Genomic DNA, 20,322 nt, shown 5'->3' with positions numbered 1-20,322 from the left:
CATAGGGGTGCATATATCCTTTCTGATTGGTATTTCTTATTTCTTGGGATATATTCCTAAAAGTGGGATTACTGAGTCAAATGGGAGTTCCATTTTTAATTTTTTGAGGAAACTCAATACTGTTTTCCACAATGGCTGCACCAGTCTGCATTCCCACCAGCAGTGTACAAGGGTTTTTTCTCCACATCCTCGCCATCACTTGTTATTTATTGATTTGTTGATAATAGCCGTTCTGACAGGTGTGAGATAGTACCTCACTGTCGTTTTGATTTGCATCTCTGGGATGATTAGTGACTTTGAGCATGTTTTCATATGTCTCTTGGCCTTCTGTATGCCCATTTATCAGAAGTGTCTAGTCCTTTGCCCATTTTTTAATTGGGTTGTTTATCCTCCTTTTGTTAAGTTGTATGAGTTCCTTATAAATTTTGGAGATTAAACCCTTATTGGATGTAACATTGGCAAATATGTTCTCCCATGCAGTGGGCTTTCTTGTTGTTTTGTTGATGGATTCTTTTGCTGTGCAAAAGCTTTTTATTTTGATGTAGTCCCATTTGTTTATTTTCTCCTTAGTTTCCATCGTCTTAGAGATGTGTCGGTAGATTTTGCTACGAGATATGTCTGATATTTTGCTGCCTATGGATTCTTCTAAGATTTTTATGGTTTCCCATCTTATGTTTAAGTCTTTTATCCACTTTGAGTTTATTTTTATGTATGGTGTAAATTGATAGTCTAATCTCATTCTTTTGCATGCATCTGTCCAATTTTCCCAACACCATTTACTGAACAGATTGTCTTGACTCCATTGTATGCTCTTGCCTCCTCTGTCAAATATTAATTGAGCATAACAGCTTGGGTCAATTTCTGGGTTCTCTGTTCTGTTCTATTGGTCTATGTGTCTGTTCTTGTGCCAATACCAGACAGTTTTGAGAACAGTGGCTTTGTAATATAGCTTGACATCTGGTATTGTGATCCCTCCAACTTTGTTCTTCTTTCTCAGGATTGCTATAGCTATTCAGGAATAAATTATTTTAAAAAACAGTAAAGCATCCATTCCACAAAACAAAGGATTTCCTTTCTTTAAGGAGAGAAATTTAAGGATTTTGCCTATTAGTGATGTCAGGTACGCTGAAAATAGCATTAATATTGGTTGTCAGTACAGATAAAATCTATGCACCCTCGGGATCATTAACAATTCCATTACTTTTTAAATTCTGCTTTGATTTTGGCAAACAGCAATACTTTTTTACTTTTTGTAGAATAATATAACCCAGATCATCTGAAAATGACTTCCTTTCCTGTGACTTATTTATTTATTTATTTATTTATATCCTATATAATAAAAGAGAAACATGCAAATTAACTGTCCCTCTGCTACGCTCAAGCCACACCGACAAGCCACACTACAGACTTAAGAGAGAATGTGTCACTGGCAGAGGCCACACAGCTTTCCAGGTGAGTGGCCTTGGGCAAGTAACAACCCATCTTACCCCAGGTTCCTAAGTTGCAAAATAGTATTTACTATAAAATAACAAGAGTAATTATCAAATAGGCTGTTGTATAAAACTTTTTTTTAAAAATACCTTTTACCTGCTACTACAACCAACACCATTATTGTTATTACTTCTAGTAAACTTATGAATTTGTTTTCATACGTCTCAGAAAATGTTTACCAATACCTAAACTTATTTGTAGATTATCAGGTCAATTAAAATAAAATCTGCCCTAACTGGTTTTGCTCAGTGGATAGAGTGTCGGCCTGAGGACTGAAAGGTCCCAGGTTCGATTCTGGTCAAGGGCATGTATCTTGGTTGTGGGCACATCCCCAGTTGGGGGTGTGCAGGAGGCAGCTGATCGATGTTTCTCTCTCATCGATGTTTCTAACTCTCTATCCCTCTCCCTTCCTCTCTGTAAAAAAGCAATAAAATATATTTTTTAAAAAAATAAAAATAAAATCTAAGATTTCTAATTTAAGATAAGAGTAATCTACTCATTGCTCTTTTAAATTGAAGATATTTTATATGCACCTTCATTTAAACAAATTTATCAAATAAAAATGGATATTAACATGCACACAAAAAATAGTTGTGAGATGACAATTCACTTTAAAGGATTCAACACTGAGCCCTCTTGCATAATAAACAGAGTTTACTTATATCTAAACTTTCATTAGATTAGTCCCACACACACATTTAATGAAAGCCAGAGAGCTTAGTGCTATTAATTCCATTCCATTCTATTCTAACTTTTCTTTCTAATATAAACTCTTTTGGGCATCCATTCATTAAACAGATGCCACAATCTTGCACCCTTCATTCTAACGGTGGCCCTTCGACACCTTCCAAAGGTCAAATGCACATTGATGCACTAGCTTCCACCATGAAACGAACTCCCTCTCCACGCCTCTCCATTCTGTTCTCACTGTCATACATTAAACTGAGGAAGCCCATTCACTGAAAACTATACTTTCACCTTTAAATAAAGCTTTAGGAAACTGAAAACTTCAAAGTCACAAAATTTGAAGGTCTTTACAAACTTGCCTCTTTGTTCTCTGGACAAAGAAGCACTTTTTAAAACCTTTTTGTGCTGTGATTGTCAAGATAAATCAGACCTGCAGACACTCTAGTAGTCACTGCCAAAAGGCACTGAACCATCTCACAGCAAACAAAAAAACTGTTAACTGTGGTTACATGATATATCCTGTTTCTGGGTGTCTGACTGTTCATCAACAGGTTGCTTTGCATGGCATGCAAGCCTTCAGAGGATATCAATGAAGACATAGCAGTCAAAAAGATTTCAGAATTCACAGTGAATATTATTTAACCATCTCAATTCCCTAGACAATCCATGAAAATACTCCAAATAGGTCACTTACCTACTTTCAAAACCTTACTTAAGATAATATCCAGCATGCCCAATAAAATGTACTAGGAAAATATTTCCAGAGACTAGCACACAATTTTGTAACTTCTTTGAACACCTTTTCAGGATGTTTACAGGATTTCTCAATTGATTTTAAAATTAAACCAGGAATATATAAAATTAGAAAGAATAAAACTGCTCTAAGTTCAATTTTCTTTAACCACCTCAATAAACACATTTGTATAAAATAGTACTTTCAAAATTACTTTTGTTTTAGCAAAGCTATAAATTTTTCCATAGATTAATTATCTCTATTTTTCTCACATGTAAATATTCTGCCATCTCCTTGAGGTTTATCACTATGCAATTTTAAAATAAATAACAAAATTTCAAATACTCTACTATATTTTCCAATTCAAGTTATATAGTTAACTGTGTATCGAGAAAGTCAAGTCTATAAAGTTTTCTAACAGAGAACAAGTATAGATTGGGAAAGCCAATATATTGATTTCATATCTTACATAGTGTAAAGCTTTCAAGTAAGTCTTCAAACTCATTCTTACAAAAAGAAAGCACTGTTATCCCAAAAAGAAAAAAAATATAAACAATGATCATCAGAAGAAACGCACACACACACACATTTCTTTGTTTTAAAGGAAAAAGAATGGTTCAGTGGTTCAGCATCAACCCATGCCCCAAGAGGCATTTGGTTTGATTCCTTGTCAGGGCACATGCCCAGGTTTCAGGCATGATCCTCAGTAGTGGGCGTGCAGATGGCAGTCAATTGATATTTCTCTCTCATCCATGTTTCTATCTCTCTCTCCCTCTCCCTTCCTTTCTCTCTAAAATCAATAAAAACATTTTTTTTAAAAAAAAGGAAAAAGAATGTAAAATTACTCAATCTACTCTGTTGGATGAATTACTTTCACAAAGGTCAGTTTTTTTCAGCAATACTTTATTTCTCCAAAACTAAACAGGAGCATTGTTAGTGTCAGGAATTTAAATTAAGCCAGCAAATCACTATTTATTTACTTAGGTATTTTCTTGGCTTACAACAAGTTAAAATGTTATAAATATTTACTATTTTAATCTAAGCTTTTTCCACAATGATCAATAAAGTGTCACGGTCACTCCATACTTCAGAGGTTAAATACTATAAGGCGCACACACTAGCCAACACCTATCAACAACCTTGACCTTGTAACCAGGCAAGTCACACAGACCACAGTCTTCATTTCCACCCTCCCATCTCTCTCACCCTTCTCTATTCTGGTTAAAATGAATCAACTAAGCAATGGGACAAAATAGAAGGCACACTTATTTTCACTTGCTATCTTCTCTTACATAGTGGACATCATCTTTTTTTTATGTTCTCCACATCTCTTTGTTATGAGCCTTGATATTCTGTTGAAGCAGATCACCACCTGCTGCCTGCTTCTTCACCCCAGTGGTTGGTGCATCACCAGGCTGGCTGAAGTACACCATCTGCCATGTCTCAGTGGTCTAGGCTGGCAAGTGACCCGGGACTGATCGAGCATTTAGTGAGGGCAACCAAATGTCCAGGTTTACTTGGGACAATCCCAGCTTATGCCTGTTGTCCTGGCATAATTTTACTCTGGAAAAGTATCCTGATTTAGACTATATGCTCTCCCTATCTCTAAAGCGGGGTTTCTCAACTTCAACACAATTAACACATTGAGCTGGATCATTCTTTGTTGTAGAGAGGCTGTCCTGAGCACTGTAGGATGTTTAGCAGCACTGTTGGCCTCTACCCGCGAGATGCCAGTAGCACCTCCCAATTATGACAAGCCAAAATGTCTTCAAGGTGTCAAAATCATCTATTTGAGAACAACAGCTCTAAGAAAAAGGAGTCGCTCTTCTCTAGAATTCTCAGAACAAAAAAGACATAAACCTTAAGTTATCGCCATCATGGGAAGAGTGCTATTCTGAGGGTCAAACCAATGGAGGGTAATGGCGAAAAAGACCTACTGACACTGCCTGAACCCTTGGGTTCAGGTGCATGTAAAGCAAGGCCTTCTCTTGTATTTCACTCATTGGAGTGAAAAATTCCCTTTTTTGCTTCAATTTGTTTTCATTGGGTTTCTCTCGCTTGTAACTGAAGGAAATGAATGAGTATATATAGTTATGTTTTATGCCAAAAATTTGACCAAGAAAAAAAAAAGGTGTTCAGGTTAATTTTAAACCCTGTCCTATGCTTTTCACAAAAATGGGCCATCAAATCTAGCTCCAGGGTCAAAAGCAATGAACTCCTCCACTGCAGTCCCAGAATCCCTCCCTTTGAAGAACCTGAAAGCCTCCACACATTGCACCTCCACGAAGGCACACTGCGTGCCTGCAGTCAGTGCATCCAGATGGAAAGGGAAGAGAAGGGGCATCTACATACCACTGCACTTGTAGAGTTACATCTTTCCTTTTTAATATATTTTATTGATTTTTTTACAGAGAGGAGGGCAGAGGGATAGAGAGCTAGAAACATCGATGAGAGAGAAACATTGATCAGCCGCATCCTGCACACCCCCTACTGGGTATGTGCCCGAAACCAAGGTACATGCCCTTGACCAGAATCGAACCCGGGACCCTTGAGTCCACAGGCCGACGCTCTATCCACTGAGCCAAACCAGTTAGGGCTAGAATTACATCTTTCTTAAGAATTTCTTTCCTCTAGCAATCACTTCTTAAACTAGTTAGAACCTATTCAGTTAGCTAAAAAGGGGAAGAAAAGCTCTTTCTAGATCACAGAATATTATTGCATTTTTAACTCTTCTAGGTTCCATTCCCTCCTCTTCTCTCAGACAAAAAGGCAGAAATTTTGAAGTCCTAGAATCTTCCCAGATGTTGCCAGAAGCATTTCTTCTCTATGGAATATAAAGAGAACCAGCACTATTCCACGGAGATAAGACACAAAAATCAGCAGTGTCTTTCAGTGAAAAAGAAAAAAAAAACACATGTTTTTGTTTAACACATTTTTTAAAACAAAGAATAAGGAATATTTGAATGAAGTACTCAACTTTAAGTGCCAGCAGAATAAAGTCTGAAATAAAAGTATTTCTTGGTGCTTTGAGGGTTTGTTTATCCAGACATTTTACTCCTCTATTTTTTTCCCTTCTCTCATTACTTCTTCTTATTACTAGTTTAACATCTATATTCCATCCCATGCAGTTCAAACTGACTATGATACAACTCTTCCAAGTCACATATTCACTAACCAGATAAAGAATGTGTTGGGGGAGAAATTAAAACAATTAATTTCTGAAAACTATCTTGCCACTAAAAAGCATCAGTTAATCATTGGCTCAATGTCCTGAAACAAATCTGAAAATCTTCCTGGGTATACACCCATCATTTCCACCCCTTCTGTTATTTAAATAGATGAAGGGGGTTTTCCCCCATCCCTTGGGATCTGAATCGCATCTTCTTCTCTATTCAGAACCACTTTCTACTCTGGAATATTCCCTAAATCGTCACTCTCCTCTCTATTGGATACTTGCTTCTGCTCGTATCTCACCCATTAACCAATGACCTGGGAGATCTAGCTGTACCAGGGGCTGTCTTTTCCATGCACTGTCTTCTCAACCCTCTGCCACTGGGTTCCCCTCCCTGCTGTCCCATAAACTACTCTCCCAGCTATTACCAAGGACACTGTCTTGCTAATGCAATGTCACCTGGACTCATCGTACTTGACCTCTGTAGCATGACCTTGTCTGCTTCCTCCTACTTTCAAACATTCTTTCTCCTTGGCTTGTGCAACCCTCTCCCCGGATTCCACCTCTCTGTCAATGGCTACTGCTCTCAAACATCCTTCTCAAGTTCTTCTACACCCTCCTTAAAAGCTGGTGTTCCTCAGGACTTCCCCTGAGCCACCCTGCCTTCTCCTACATTCTCTCTCTGGGCAGGTTTGCTATCCAGTTACATGGTGTCAGTTCCTACTTATATGCTGTGTCCCAGGAATCTTCTCATTTCTCCAGCTCTGTTCCCTGTTCCTGACACACTCATAAAAACAAACATGCTACTGAATATGTCCACTGGATATCTCAAAAGCACCTCATTCTCAACATATTCAAAACCAAAAATGTACCCTCTCTCCCAGAAAACCTATTCTTCTGGCTGGACTACCTCAGTCGACACTCAGCAGCCTGAGACAGGGATTGAAGAATCATCTAGGCCCCCATACCCAACCACCTGCCAGAGCCTGCAGCCCCTCAATCCTGACTCCTCAAGTACCTGCCTCTCCTGCCACCAAAGTCTGGTCTAAGTGACTGACCTCCAGTCCTACTTTCCTCAAATCCATTCTCACAACTGCAGCTTGAGGAAACTTTTCTAAAATATCATTCAAATGATGCCAATCTCCTGCTCAAAATGTTTCAATCACTTCCTGCTGTCCTCAGAATGAAGTCTGAAGTCTTTAACCTGCTTCCCCAGGCCCTTCCCAGTGCTGCCCCCACCCCTCCTGTAGCAGGGTCCTTCCTGCTCTGCACTGGCTCCCTGCCCCACTCCCCAGCCCACCTGAGCTGTTCTTCCAGCCACAGCTCATGCTCCCTCTGGCCTCCTGGCCCCATTTCACTGTGCTTGGAGAATTCTTCTGTACCCTCAGCATGAAACGCTCTAAGACTTCCTTTTGGTTTCAGCTTAGAAGTTACTACTTCCTTGAAGTCTTCTTTGAACCCTAATGTACTTAGTCCTGTTAACTATGGCCAACATCCCACTCTTAACTCCACAATGTGAACAACATTTACTTGTTTAACTAACCTTCTGTCTCTCCAATTCAAATTCTAACTTCTGCCAAGACACAGGATCTCATTGCACTGTTAAACCTCTAGCAACTAGTCCACAATAGGTGGAATTCAATGACCTGGGAATGACACATCTCCCCCATTGTTATAAATGACATTACTGATGACATTACTGACATATACTGATGACAGAACAGATTTTTAACTTTGTTTCTACACTTCGCAAACACATACAGGGTTCACACTATTTTCCAAGTGCTCTCCAAATAATTAACAATATAATGCTAGCCAACACTTAGGGAAATAAAATTAGTACCCACATTTTACAGAAGAGGAAATCAAGGCACAGAGAAATTAAGTAAGTTACCCAAGGTCACATAGTATGTACATTTGACTTCAAAGACTGTGGTCTGTAACATCTTTGCTGTGTTCCCTTTGACCTGACTTCACAAAAGAAAAACAATACTGTGTGTCAGAATGGCAGAAGTACTATCTGCCAGATTCTCAAATAAAAGTAATGGCATGTCAGTAACACTCCACCCCCTTGTACTTTTTTTGGCTTTGTCCCCATCAAGCAAAGATCTTCAGTAATATGCTGGACTACAACACACTATTACAGATGTTTTATCCTATTTAATAAATGAGAGGCCTATATTCAGCCCTGTGCTTCAAAATATTGTTAGCTCAAAAGAGAAAAAGAATGTGTTCACAGACTATTTCTACTGTCACTAGTAGTAAAGCTATAACTGCGTTCCAGTTCCACAAAGGAAGTCAGAAAAGCATTCAAGCGAAGAAGAAAGAAGCAGCTCCTCCCCCTCCGCCTCCCGTTCCTCCCATGGGCCAAGCATAGTTCTAAGATCTTTGAATATGTAACATGAAGAATAAATAACATCACCCCATGTGGTATCTTACTATCTCCATTTTACTAATAAAGGCACTGAGGGTTTAAGCAACTTGCTCAAGGTCTACTACTGCTATTAAGTAGCAGAGCCAACTTTATAGTCAGAGATAAAGACATCCGTTTTTGTTTGTTTTTAGAGTATGAAGCATCCTGTATTCAGACCTGAGGTGACAGTACTCTGGCCAAACTGACTTCCTCAGCCACACGCCTCACCATAACTCACGGCTGGATGGTGCTGGAAGGCAGACAGTGCCCGTGGGTGAACAAGTCAACAAGGAAGGAGAAATCACACTCAGCATTGAAATATTAAGTGGCACAGAATTAACATCTTCCTCAGGAAACATGGGGAGGAAATTCAAGTTCAACCTGGGAGGCAGGCCTAGCAGTGGTAGCAATGCAGATGTCATTCCCGTGGACCTTGAAGCTTAGAAAGATGTCTGCCCTAAGAATGTAAAGCATCAGGAGTTTTTTCAGTGTGTTTGTTTGTCTGTTTGTTTAAAGGGGAGGATGTCAAGGCCCTCTCATTACAAAAGCATCCCCTTGGCTAGTCTATAAATTATGCTCCTATATTAGGATAATCAAGTAAAGCAGGCTGTGGTTCCTGTTTGCTTTGAGGCCTATCGCTAAATGCCGACCAATCCCTGCCTAAAAATCACGTTCATCTGACCTAACTAGACTGGCAGTGCTTAATGCGCAGTTTGTTTATGAATACAAACATCTTTTTTTCTCTACCTACTATTATTGGAAGACTAGTTTCAATAAAGCAAAAAGGCTTTTTAAAGGTTTTTTTTTTGTTCTTGAGTCAGACCAGTTATTTCTTACAGTCCTGAAATTTACCCTCGCTTGCCCTGATGATGTATGCTAAGCTTATAACTCAAAATATAAAGAAGAAATTTTCCTAAATGTCTTCAAAATTCAGATTGTTGTCAAAGCTAGTGTTTGAAATTTTATAAAATTAATTACAATAAGGCGTTCATACTGTGTAAATTCTCCAAATATATTGTTTCACAATAAAAAAAAACACGCATGAAATATAAAGTACATCACTGAACTCACATTATTTACAGAACATCAATCAACAAAATCTTTTTAAATGCCACTTGTAGGAAAAAAGAGTTTTACCTAAATTAAACAGAGCCACATGCAGCCACATGGATAAATCACACAATTATGATATTGAGGGGGGAAAGAAGTTACAGAACACATAGCATGAAACCACTATATAAAGTCTAAAAACATAACACATACTATTCTTTAGGAATGTGTTCTGATGAATTAAAATGCCTGAGAACATACACACCAGATTTGAGGTAGTTGTTACTGGAGAAGCTTTTATTTCTTAAATTGAGAGGCAAATACAGAGATGTTTATAATGAGTTTCTTAATATCTTTTCATATTACTAAAATATCTCGCAAACTTTTAAAGGAAAAAAGCCTAATACTAAAGTATGGGAACAAAATTAAAATTTACTAAGGGGTAAGATGCATACTGAGGAGGAAAAGAGGGTCTAAAGAAGGGCAGAGGTGGATGTAAGAGAGAGACTGAGGGGAAGGAAGTTTTGTTGTTGTTGTTGTTGTTTTTTAAGTGAGCAGTTCGAAACCAACCTAGTCTCTGATGTCTATACTATACAAGTTAGCCAACAGTTTTATTTACAATAATCATGTCAGGGTGCCTTAAAATTCATATTTTAAATCATGGTCATTGTGCTGAGCTTATTATAAGAACAGTCTCCTAACTAGATCATGAAATGTACACACATTCCTGATAACTAGGATTTATCATCATAACTTCCCCTAACAGAAGACCGCAGTTACACCCCTTTATGGAGACAACTTATAATTGTGGTTAAGGGTTTTGGAGTCAGACAAATGTGGGTTCACATTCCAGCTCCACCACTGACAAATTCAGTGATGTGGACAAGCTATTAACATTTCTAATTTCTGTATCTTAATCTCCAAAATGGGATAAATAATAACATACTTCACTAAGTCTTCATGCTAAATAATATAATGCCCGCCCTGAATTTAACACAAAGTAAAGCAAATAGTAAATGCTTAATAAAAGTTAGCTACTGTTATTACAATTATTTAAATTAAATACACCTTAAATAATATAAAACCCTCTTCAGATGCAGTTTGGAATCACCTATTTGTCTCTGGAATGGAATTTCACTGACAGGAAACTAGTAAAACATCCAAGACACCCTTAATCAGATTTATAATCTAGAAATGTCTAAACACTCTTCTACAAATCCTGAGATAAAGCCAACTTTTCTTTAAACAAGATGTATAAAGTCAAAGGCAATTCTAGACAACACAGAATCTCCAACAAATTTTTCAAAGTTAATGTTTCTAACATCAAACTGAAACAGCAACGAAAGACATCATGTATTATTAACTGTGGTCAAATGTAAACAGTTTACCTAATCCTGCCACATGCAGTCAGCAATCTCTTACAGCATGATTTATAGCAACTTGCAGACTACACAATATTTTTTATTTTTCGTTATTTTTGCCTCTCTTTTGATGCCAAGATACAAAAAAAAACACAAAATCATACGGTGATATGAGGCTATTAGAGTCAGAGGTTCAAACCATTAGGAAATTTGTCCCGGGGACTTTAATGATTCTTTTGTAGAGAACAGGATTACCTAATAGCTCTTCAGAATAACCACCCCTCTTACCGATGTCTCTGGGTGGCTTCTTTTTCTCATTGTGAATTTCCCATAGCAAGCACAAGCACTGTCCATTAATTTGTTCGGGTTTCCTGCATGTTAAACACTAAAGTTAATATCCTCCAAAAGTATCACTGTAATGGTTAAGCCTCTGAAGGCTCCAGTCATTGATGGTGTCATCTGAAGACCTTGAGCAGAGCTCTCTTGGTCATCTCCACTCTTCCTCATCATCCCCTGGAAGAGAGGAGATGACCAAGCTCCTGCTGCTAACTGGGTGAGGCTCTGCTGCAGGCAGCCCATTAGATTGACAACAGCCTTAGTGACACCTATTTCATCTTCAAATCTTTGTGAACCAGAAATTATTTCTGGGAACTATTTTTCCCAAAATGCCACTTAGCTCTGGTCTGTCAACTTAACCTTCAAGATTTTCCAGCATCCTGAACTACATTCAAACCTTGGAAGCCTTTCCATAGTTTGACAAGTTTGTCTATCTTCTTGGTCACTGGTAAGGATGATTTGGACAAATATACTCTTAGGGTAAATAAGCACTAAAAGGTTAAAGACTAGTCTCTGGGCCACAGCAGTGATTTCTCAAGCAAGAAAGGAGCCTTGATATTAAAACACAACAATTTAGATAACGCATCACAATGGTTAACATTTGAGTACTTATTCTAAACACTTTACACATATTAACTCATTTAACCCTCTATGGTAGAAAGAATTAAAATCTGTTTTACAGATGACAACATCGATACTGAAAAGCTAAGTACCCTGACCACAGTTCCATTGTTAGTGAGTGGTTGAGCTATGCTATGGACCCAGACACACTAATACCTCAGTCTATGATCTTAATCTTCTATATCATTCTGTCTCATCAGCTTTTTTAAAGATTAAACACGCCCTGGCCGGTATATGGCTAAGTGGTTGGAGTGTCGGCCCTTGGAGAAAAGGGTCTCGGGTTCCATTGCCAGTCAAGGGCAGGTACCTGGGTTGCAGGTTACATCCTGGCCCTGGTCAGGGAGCATGTGGGAGGCAACCAATCCATGTGTCTCTTTCACATCAATGTTTTTTTTCTCTCCTCTCCCCTCCCGCCCCTCTCTCTTTAAAAAATGGCTCCATTGGCCTTACCTGATTTGGCTTAGTGGACGGAGTGTCAGCCTGCGAACTGAAGGGTCCTGGGTTTGATTCCAATCAAGGGCACATGCCTGGATTGTGGGCTCCATCCCCAATAGGGGGCATGCAGGAGGCAACTGATCAATGATTCTCTCTCATCATTGATGTTTCTATCTCTCTCTCCCTCTCCCTTCCTCTCTGAAATAAAAAAAATATATATTTTTTAAAATGGCTCCATTGGTTGGTCACTGTCCTGTGCATGGAAAGGTTGCTGGTTCAATTCCCAGCCATGGCTCATGCTGGGATTTCAGGCTCGATCCCCAGTAGCGGCATGCAGGAGGCAGCTAATCAATGTTTCACTCTCACATCAGTGTTTCTCGCTCTCTCTCTCTCCCTTCCTCTCTCTCTAAAAATCAATAAAAATACTTATTTTTTTTAAAGGGAAAAAAGATTAAGCACAAAAATATCCTCCTCTTCTGAAAGTCAAGGATGCTCTCTAGTCTCTCTCACATACCTCGCAAAAGAAAACTAAGCAAAAAGGAGGAGGTTGAGCAGTTGAGAGGAAAGGGAAAAGGCAATGTATCAGAGAGACCCAGAGAACATCAGCTAACTGACCAGTAAACTGACCAGTAAAAATTCTAAATAAACACGGCCCCAGCTACTGGAGGGCTCTAAAAGAGAACTACTCTAAATGGAATCAGGGACCACCTGCGTGTATCAAGTAAAGCCTGCCTGGGTCCACCGCCCAGCCTCAGTTTGATAGCAATTATTTTTACAGCAAGTCTACATTCATGTACAAGACCGGCCCCCTGTAGTAAAACCCCAAGCGAGAGTCTCAGACTTATCCCAGGTGACGGATGCCCTGAAGTGTAGAGGGAAGGTGGTGGCGGGGGAGGGGGAGTGTCCGTGTGATTTCTTGGGGCAAAGAATATATATGAATATCCTTTCCCATTTAGAGAAAAATTATATATTTAAATAGCATTTTATTTCTATACCTCTCTGAATTCTACTTAATAGGAGCAGCAGTGCAAAATTTCCAATGATACCACTCCATCAAAATTAGGGTGCTAAACAATTTACAATAGCTAAGATTTGGAAACAGCCTAAGTGCCCATCAGCAGATAAATGGATTAAAAACCTGTGGTACCTCTACACAGCGGAATAGTACACTGCTGTAAAAAAAGAAGGAATTCTAATCATTTGCAACAGCATGAATGGACCTGAAGAACATTATGCTAAGCAAAATAAGCCAGTTGGAGAAATATAAATATCACATGATCTCACTCATTTGTAGAATATAATGAACAACATTAACTGATGAACAAAAATAGATTCAGAGTCATGGAAGCATCAAACAGACTGTCAAAACTCAGAGGGAAGGCAGGGGACAGTGGGGGGTAAGAGATCAACCAGAGGACTTGTATGCATGCATATAAGCATAACCCACGGACACAGACAGTAGGGGGGTGAGGGCATGTACTGGGGGGTGGAGTGGCCGGGGAGAGGTCAATGGGGAAAAAAGGAGACATATGTAACACTTTAAACAATAAAGAATTTAAATAATAAAGAAATTAGGGTGCTAAGTAGCAGAAAACCCTACTAAAACTGGCTTACGCCATTCAACAAGATATCCATAGGTGGGCTTCAAGCACAGACAATTCATGGCTCCCACAGTGGCATCAAAAATCAGACTCAGTTACCTCTCTGCTCCACAGTCCTTGCTTTGGCTTCGCTCACAGCTCCAGGATGGTGGCAGAGGCTCTAGACAACACAACCAGACACCACAGAAGAGTGAAGAGCCCTTTCTATGAGACCCCTCACACAAAAGGAAATCTTTCCTGAAGTCTCCAGCAGACTTTCCACCATGTCTCACTGGCCACAACTGAACTACTTCCTCACCTTCAAACCAGTTACTGGCCTAGAAAGTAGGTTTACCACAACTGAGTTAGAGTTCAGTGATTCTCAACCTCGACTGCACGTCTTTTTCACAGCTTCCCACGTGATTCTAAAGGTCAACCATGATTGAGAACCACTGAGTTAGACTAATCAGAATTAGCCCTAATCACTTTCCCCTGAGTCATTTGGGGAACGGTATAGACCCCTGAACAAAATTTGGACTGTCAGAGAGAGAAAAAATGTTGGCTGGGCAAACAACAAAATCTACACAACCACTTAACATCTGTGTTTTCAATGCACTTTCACACCATTTTAGTCAATCCTCAAGGCTTTCTGCAGCAGTCCCATTTTACAAATGAGGAAAGTGAAATTCTTTTAAGTCTTCCAAATTTCCCTATGTTTCGATGCAACAGCACCTTAAGAAATTTCTCCAAAAGGAATCAACACATGAACCATTTCTCGGAAACAATAAACAGAAAAACAGAAAAAGGGAATTTTTATGTTGTCCTGAGGAAAACAGGGTCAAAATCATTAAAATAGCAAAGCCTAAAAGAAGTACAAAAACCAAGACTTGGAAGACTTAAATTCTAGTCCTGGCTGCCACTAACATTCTTCCCATATCTGTGATAAGAGCAGACTTACATATGAGGGCCCCTCCAGCTTTTTTCCCTCCCCTCCCTTCTCTCTCTCTCTCTCTCTCTCTCTCTCTCTCTCTCACACACACACACACACACACACACACACACACACACACACAGCTAGACAATCTAAAGTTTACTAATGAGCATTTTATATACCCATGTAAGTGCTTAATAACTGTAAGAATTATTTGTTTTAAAAATATGTATTTTGGGCCCTGGCCAGTAGGCTCAGTTGTTTGGAAAGTCATCCCATGCACTGAAGAGGTTGCAGTTAGAGTTCCAGTTAGGGCACATACTCAGGATGCGGGTTCCAATCCTGGTCAGGGCGAGTACGAGAGGCAACCAATCCATTGATGTTTCTATCTCCCATAGATTTTCTCTTTTTCTCTTTCCTTCACTCTCTCTCTCTCTCTCTCTCTCTCTCTCTCTCTCTTTTCCCCTCTCTCTCTCTCTTCCTCTCTCTCTCTCTCTCTCTCTCTCTCACACACACACACATCAATAAATATATCATCAGGTGAGAATAAAAATAAGATAATAAAAATATGTATTTCCCTACACAGCATAAAATATATCCTCTCAAGAATGCCTAACATAAAATTTATGAAAAAAAGCATATATGGCTTATGGCTGTTTCTGGAAAATATGCCACACATTTCTACAGATCACAAGTCTCTAAACTACACAGTTTAAACTGTATTGAAAGAGGACACAGGACGGGACAGGAACGGAAAGGAAAGGGGGAAAAAGGAAATGAAAAAAAGGAAAGGAACAAAAGGAAAGGGGGGGAAAAAGGAAAGGAGTAGGGTGAAAAAATAAAGTACTAAAAACCGTTTAAACAAAGACTCCACTGAATTGAGTGAATGATCTCCACTCTACAACATAAGTCAAGGATCCTAGACTCTTGTCTCTGGAGCTCCTTCCTACCCTCACTGCTATCTCCATCCCACACAGATGTCACATACTATCTCTCAGCCATCTTTTTCCCACTATGTCCAGCTTCTGCTGAAAAATTTCCAGCCATTCTCCACAGGATATAAAGTCCCCATTCCCAACCTCGCTTTCATGGACCTCCATAATCTGAAACTGACCTTTCCATTCATCCCATTCTACTACCCAAAATGAAATCTCTATTCCAGCCAAACCGGTCTCCTCATCGTCCTCAGACACTGTTGGTATTCTGGTTTCTTCTCGGCTGTTTTCAATCTGACAAAGTGCTATTCCTTACTTAACACACCAATGAATTCCCAAAGTCCCAGCAAACCTTCTCTACTCTAACCTACAACTAACCCTTGTTCCTGGCAAAGTCAGAATACTGACTTGTCACTGAATTGTTAACTTTTACCATGTGTGTCTGCTTATCCTTTGTTTCTTCAAGAACTTAGCACAATACAGAGAGAACATGTCCCCTAGATTGAACTTTATTCAACTCAAGGACAATGAACTCAATTACCTCTCTTTTATCTCAACCCCAATATTTGTAGGTGCTAAGTATTTTCTGATTGCTACATAACTGAACTCAGCAGTAAGCCTTCACCTCACACAGAACCCCCTCCAATATCTTTACACATTTGTGGAATATTCAAAGCATCAAGACATCACAATTACATAAACCTAACAAGTATTTAGTGCCTGCAGGAGGCATCTTACAGGGCAATTAAAAACAGAAATCACTAAACACACAATTCTAAAAATGCACAAAATAATCCCTGTTTGCAAAAACAATGTAAACACCTTAAAATATAAGCAGTCTGCCCTAATTAGTTGTTAATTCTTGCTGTAGCTCTTCCCTCTGCCTCATGTCCTTCCTGGACTTCTTGACTCTCAGATGTTATGGAAAGGCCCAACTAGTTAGGCAAATGATTGACCTAGGCTGCAATTTCAAATGAACCAATCAAGCAATTTCCAAACACTGCAGAACCTTACTAATGTCTCTTAGAAGTAGGACAAGAGAAATTGGACAACAAAGAATTAAAGTGACCTGCCCAACTGTCATGTAGCCAGGCCCTAACAGTGAAGGCGAATTAACTCAGATGTCCTGACTTAAGTCCAGTGCTCTTAATCTTCTATAGCAGTGGTTCTCAACCTTGGCTGCACATTAGAATCACCTGGGAATCTTTTTTAAATCCTGATTTCTGGGCCTCATCCTCCAGAAATTGTTTCTTTGTTATGGGGTGGGGCCACAACATTAGTAACAAAGAAACAGAATTTCCGGAGGATGAGGCCCAGAAACCAGGATTTTAAAAAGATTACCAGGTGATTCTAATGTGCAGCCAAGGCTGAGAACCACTGTTCTATAGGAACTAGAAGTAAAGTTGAAGGAGCAAGCTGGGTAAAGGCAGTGTCTTCCTAACTTGGCAAAAGCTTGTAAGCGAAAGCTATGTTCTTATCATCTTCTGGGAAAAAATTTAATTAAACATGGTAAGTAAAAGGATACTTTCTGGTTGCTCTCTTAAGCATGATTATAAACTATGTTTCCTATGGTAAAGGACAAGAATCAAAAGGAATATAATACCAATTCACAAATTCACCAAAGTCTACCTTCTGGGGAGGAAGGCTGACAGCTGCCCTCCCCCCACTTCCCAGATGCACTAGCTGCTGCTGGAACACACCAGGCATGTGTCCTGCTTGGCAGAAGAGCTAATATGCAGTCACATAAATAGCTTTCTACCAGTGGCCAAACTGGCTTTGCCATCTGTCTCTCTGCACACCAAAACCTCTCTCCTCAGCTACCAAGCTCCTGAGGGAGCTGCTACAGCCAGTAAGGGAAGGTACGCTCCCCCAGCCAGGGACACTGGTTAACACCAGGCTTCACGATCACTGTGTGCCCTTCTCCTGGCCTCTGCCTTTCTACACTCACTCCTACATATTTTCAGACCCTCCCTACTTCCCACCCATACCCAATGCCATGGATACTGGAGAGCCATCAACCAAATAAGCCCACTTAGTCACATCTCCCAAACAAAGTGATTCCCAATCCTGATTTTGCAACATCTAAGATGTCACAGAACCAAAAGGGAACTTGGACATTATCCAAAGCAGCTTCCAAAATTACAAGGATGGCTCACTAAATTCTTCTCATTAAACCTTATTCCAAATTATTCATTAAATGGATATTTACTGTTCAGGCACTGTGCTGGGTTTAATCTTCCTTGATGCGAAGGAGAGGAGACAGTGACAAGGGGTATTTTTCATAGAGGTGATGGCTATAAACATACAAGGGTCAAACTGCCAAGGCTGGAAATCACTGAATTGAGAAACCAGGGAAGAGATAAAGACCCTAGCACAGATTTGCAAGACTGGATAACTGCCCCCACCCGTCTGTGTATGAGCAGGTCTTTTTAAGACAGAACAGGGAGCACTAGAGACATCCTCAGAACAGGCTATGAGTTACAGGTGTCATCAGTCTGCCCAGCTTCTCACTGTAGTTAATGCCTCCCCATTAACAGCAGCATCACCAATTCAGTGTTCCAGCACGAATTTCGGCCCACCTTCCTCCTAGGAAGCCTCTTCTCAGATACTCAGACAGATATAAATACACATACACACAATTTCTTCTGTGGCCACTTCACTTCAAGTCTTCCAAGATAGAAAAAAGCCCCGCTAGTGTGGTTCTGTGGTTGAGCGAGGACCCATGAACCAGAAGGTCATGGTTGGATTCCCAGTCAGAGCACATGCCGTGGTTGTGGGTCCGATTCCCAGTAGGAGGCGTGCAGGAGGCAGCCCATCAATGATTCTCTCTCATCATTGATGTTTTTATCTCTCCCTCTCTCTGAAATCAAGCTATATATTTAAAAGATAGAGAGGAACCAGGGAGGAAAGCATCCAGCTTGACCGAGGTGGAATTCCCTATTTGCAAGCAGCGCTCCCTGGGATCAGAGGGCAGGCTGGCTGGCTGGCTGGCTGCTCACCCTTACTAGCCCATCAGTGCCCCTCTCCTCAGCGCAGGAGGGAAGGAATGCGCGGATAGCAGCACAACGCCAGGTGGACTGTCTGGTGTAGCCCAGGGAAGGACCCGAGACTGTCCGGGAAGATCAGAAATTGACAAAAGAAGGGTGCAATTCAACACCCACCAGGTTTTCAAAGAACCCTTGGGGAAGTTCTTCTGAAAGATCACAAGACAAAACTAGTAAAACTGATGGTTTCTGTTTTGTAGGAGACTGTGAGCAGCTTTAGAGTGCATTGAAAATTTCTCTTGGGCAGTCCTGCGGGGAACGCAGACACCGAGGGACGCCCGTCTGGGGCAGGCGGGCTCCCGGACGAGGCTCTCACGCATGGCTCCTGGCCCTGGCTATCGAAGAGGGGTAGGAGCGGGAAAGGGAACTTGCGACCAGCTGCCTGGGAGCCAGGGAGAAAAGACCCCAGGCCCTCCTGGTCCGACTGAACCTCCAGTTCCTCCGGTCACTGGCCTCGGGCAGGGGACTGGCCGTCTCCCCCGGGGAGAGGCTCCTCCCGGCCCCGCCGCGCCGCAGCCCACCCGCGCCCAGGTCCCCGCTTACTTTTGGTCGCCGCGATGAGGTTCTTCCCGTCCTTGATGAGCTCTTTGATGAACTTGTTGGTCCTCTCGAGCTCCACTTCGTGGGCGCGGATCCTCTCCCGGAACCACGGACTGTCGAGGTAGCAGTCGCTGAATTCCAGGGGCTGCAGCCCCATGACTGCAGCGGTCCGCGCGAACCGCCGGCCAACGAGCCAGCCGCACGCCCGCGGCGCGCTACAGCCCGAGCCCGGCCTGGGGCCGCGGCCAGGTGCGGGGCCGCGCGGCCAGGGAAGTCCAGGAGAAACGTGCAACAAGGGGCGCGTTGCGTGCTCGGCGCGTACATGTCCCTCGAGGCCAAGCCGGAAGCAAGGAGGATTGGGCGCCCCACTCCCGACGCCCCCGCGAAAGCTCAAGTGCCCGCGGCCCCGCCCCGCGCGGCCCCCGCGCCGAACACCCTCCCCGAGGCGAGAGGCTGCCCCGCCCCGGGCGCCTCCCCGGCCCGCCCCGCTCGCCCCCTTGTTTTTCCTCCGCCTTCTTTCTTCCTCTCCTCCACTCCCTTCCCTTCCTTTCCCCGGACGCCTCTTCCTTCTCTTCCCCACGCGCAGTTGCCCCTCCTCTTCCTTCCGAGGCTCCCTTGCTCAGTTTGTCCCGCGGCTCTCCTCCTCCCCCGGGGCGCGTGCCTCTCCCCTTTTCTTCTGCTCCCCTTTTCAGGGTGACTCACTGTAGGCTCCCCGAAGCAGGGAACTGGACCGGGTCAAGGAAGGGGAATCTTAATAGCAGTCTCTAATCCTCCGCAGCCGGACGACATAATTCAGAGGTCTGGCATGCTAGGGGAAGTGATTGACTCATCTCATTTATCCTGGACTGGGCCTCACCTGTAAATGAACGCTGGGCTCTCTTTTCTTTTTCACGTTCCTCCTCCACTTAACGTAAAATGCATGTAAAAGCTCCGCTTGACATTGACAGCCTTACCTAAAACAAATCAATTGTTCAGTATAGTAACTTTTAAAAA

The 20,322-nt window shown here is 41.5% G+C and overlaps 1 protein-coding gene across 2 annotated transcripts in view; it reads right to left on the bottom strand.

The window, feature by feature from the left end:
* ARHGAP10 (Rho GTPase activating protein 10) overlaps positions 1 to 19,572 on the bottom strand; it is a 248,028-nt gene extending 228,456 nt beyond the window's left edge. The window contains exon 1 of one of the 2 annotated variants that reach the window (XM_006081762.3): positions 19,333 to 19,572. In XM_006081762.3, the coding sequence (XP_006081824.1) occupies positions 19,333 to 19,486 (154 nt within the window). In that variant the 5' untranslated portion in view covers positions 19,487 to 19,572. The remainder of the gene's footprint in view (positions 1 to 19,332) is intronic. The other variant, XM_023754958.1, reaches the window with a different exon arrangement.
* Between the last annotated feature and the right edge of the window lie 750 nt (positions 19,573 to 20,322).

This window comes from Myotis lucifugus, unplaced genomic scaffold, assembly GCF_000147115.1.
Source record: "Myotis lucifugus unplaced genomic scaffold, Myoluc2.0 scaffold_1, whole genome shotgun sequence".
Lineage (NCBI taxonomy): Eukaryota > Metazoa > Chordata > Mammalia > Chiroptera > Vespertilionidae > Myotis > Myotis lucifugus.
Note: the sequence above shows the minus strand (reverse complement) of the source record. Positions and strands in the feature narration are given on the sequence as shown.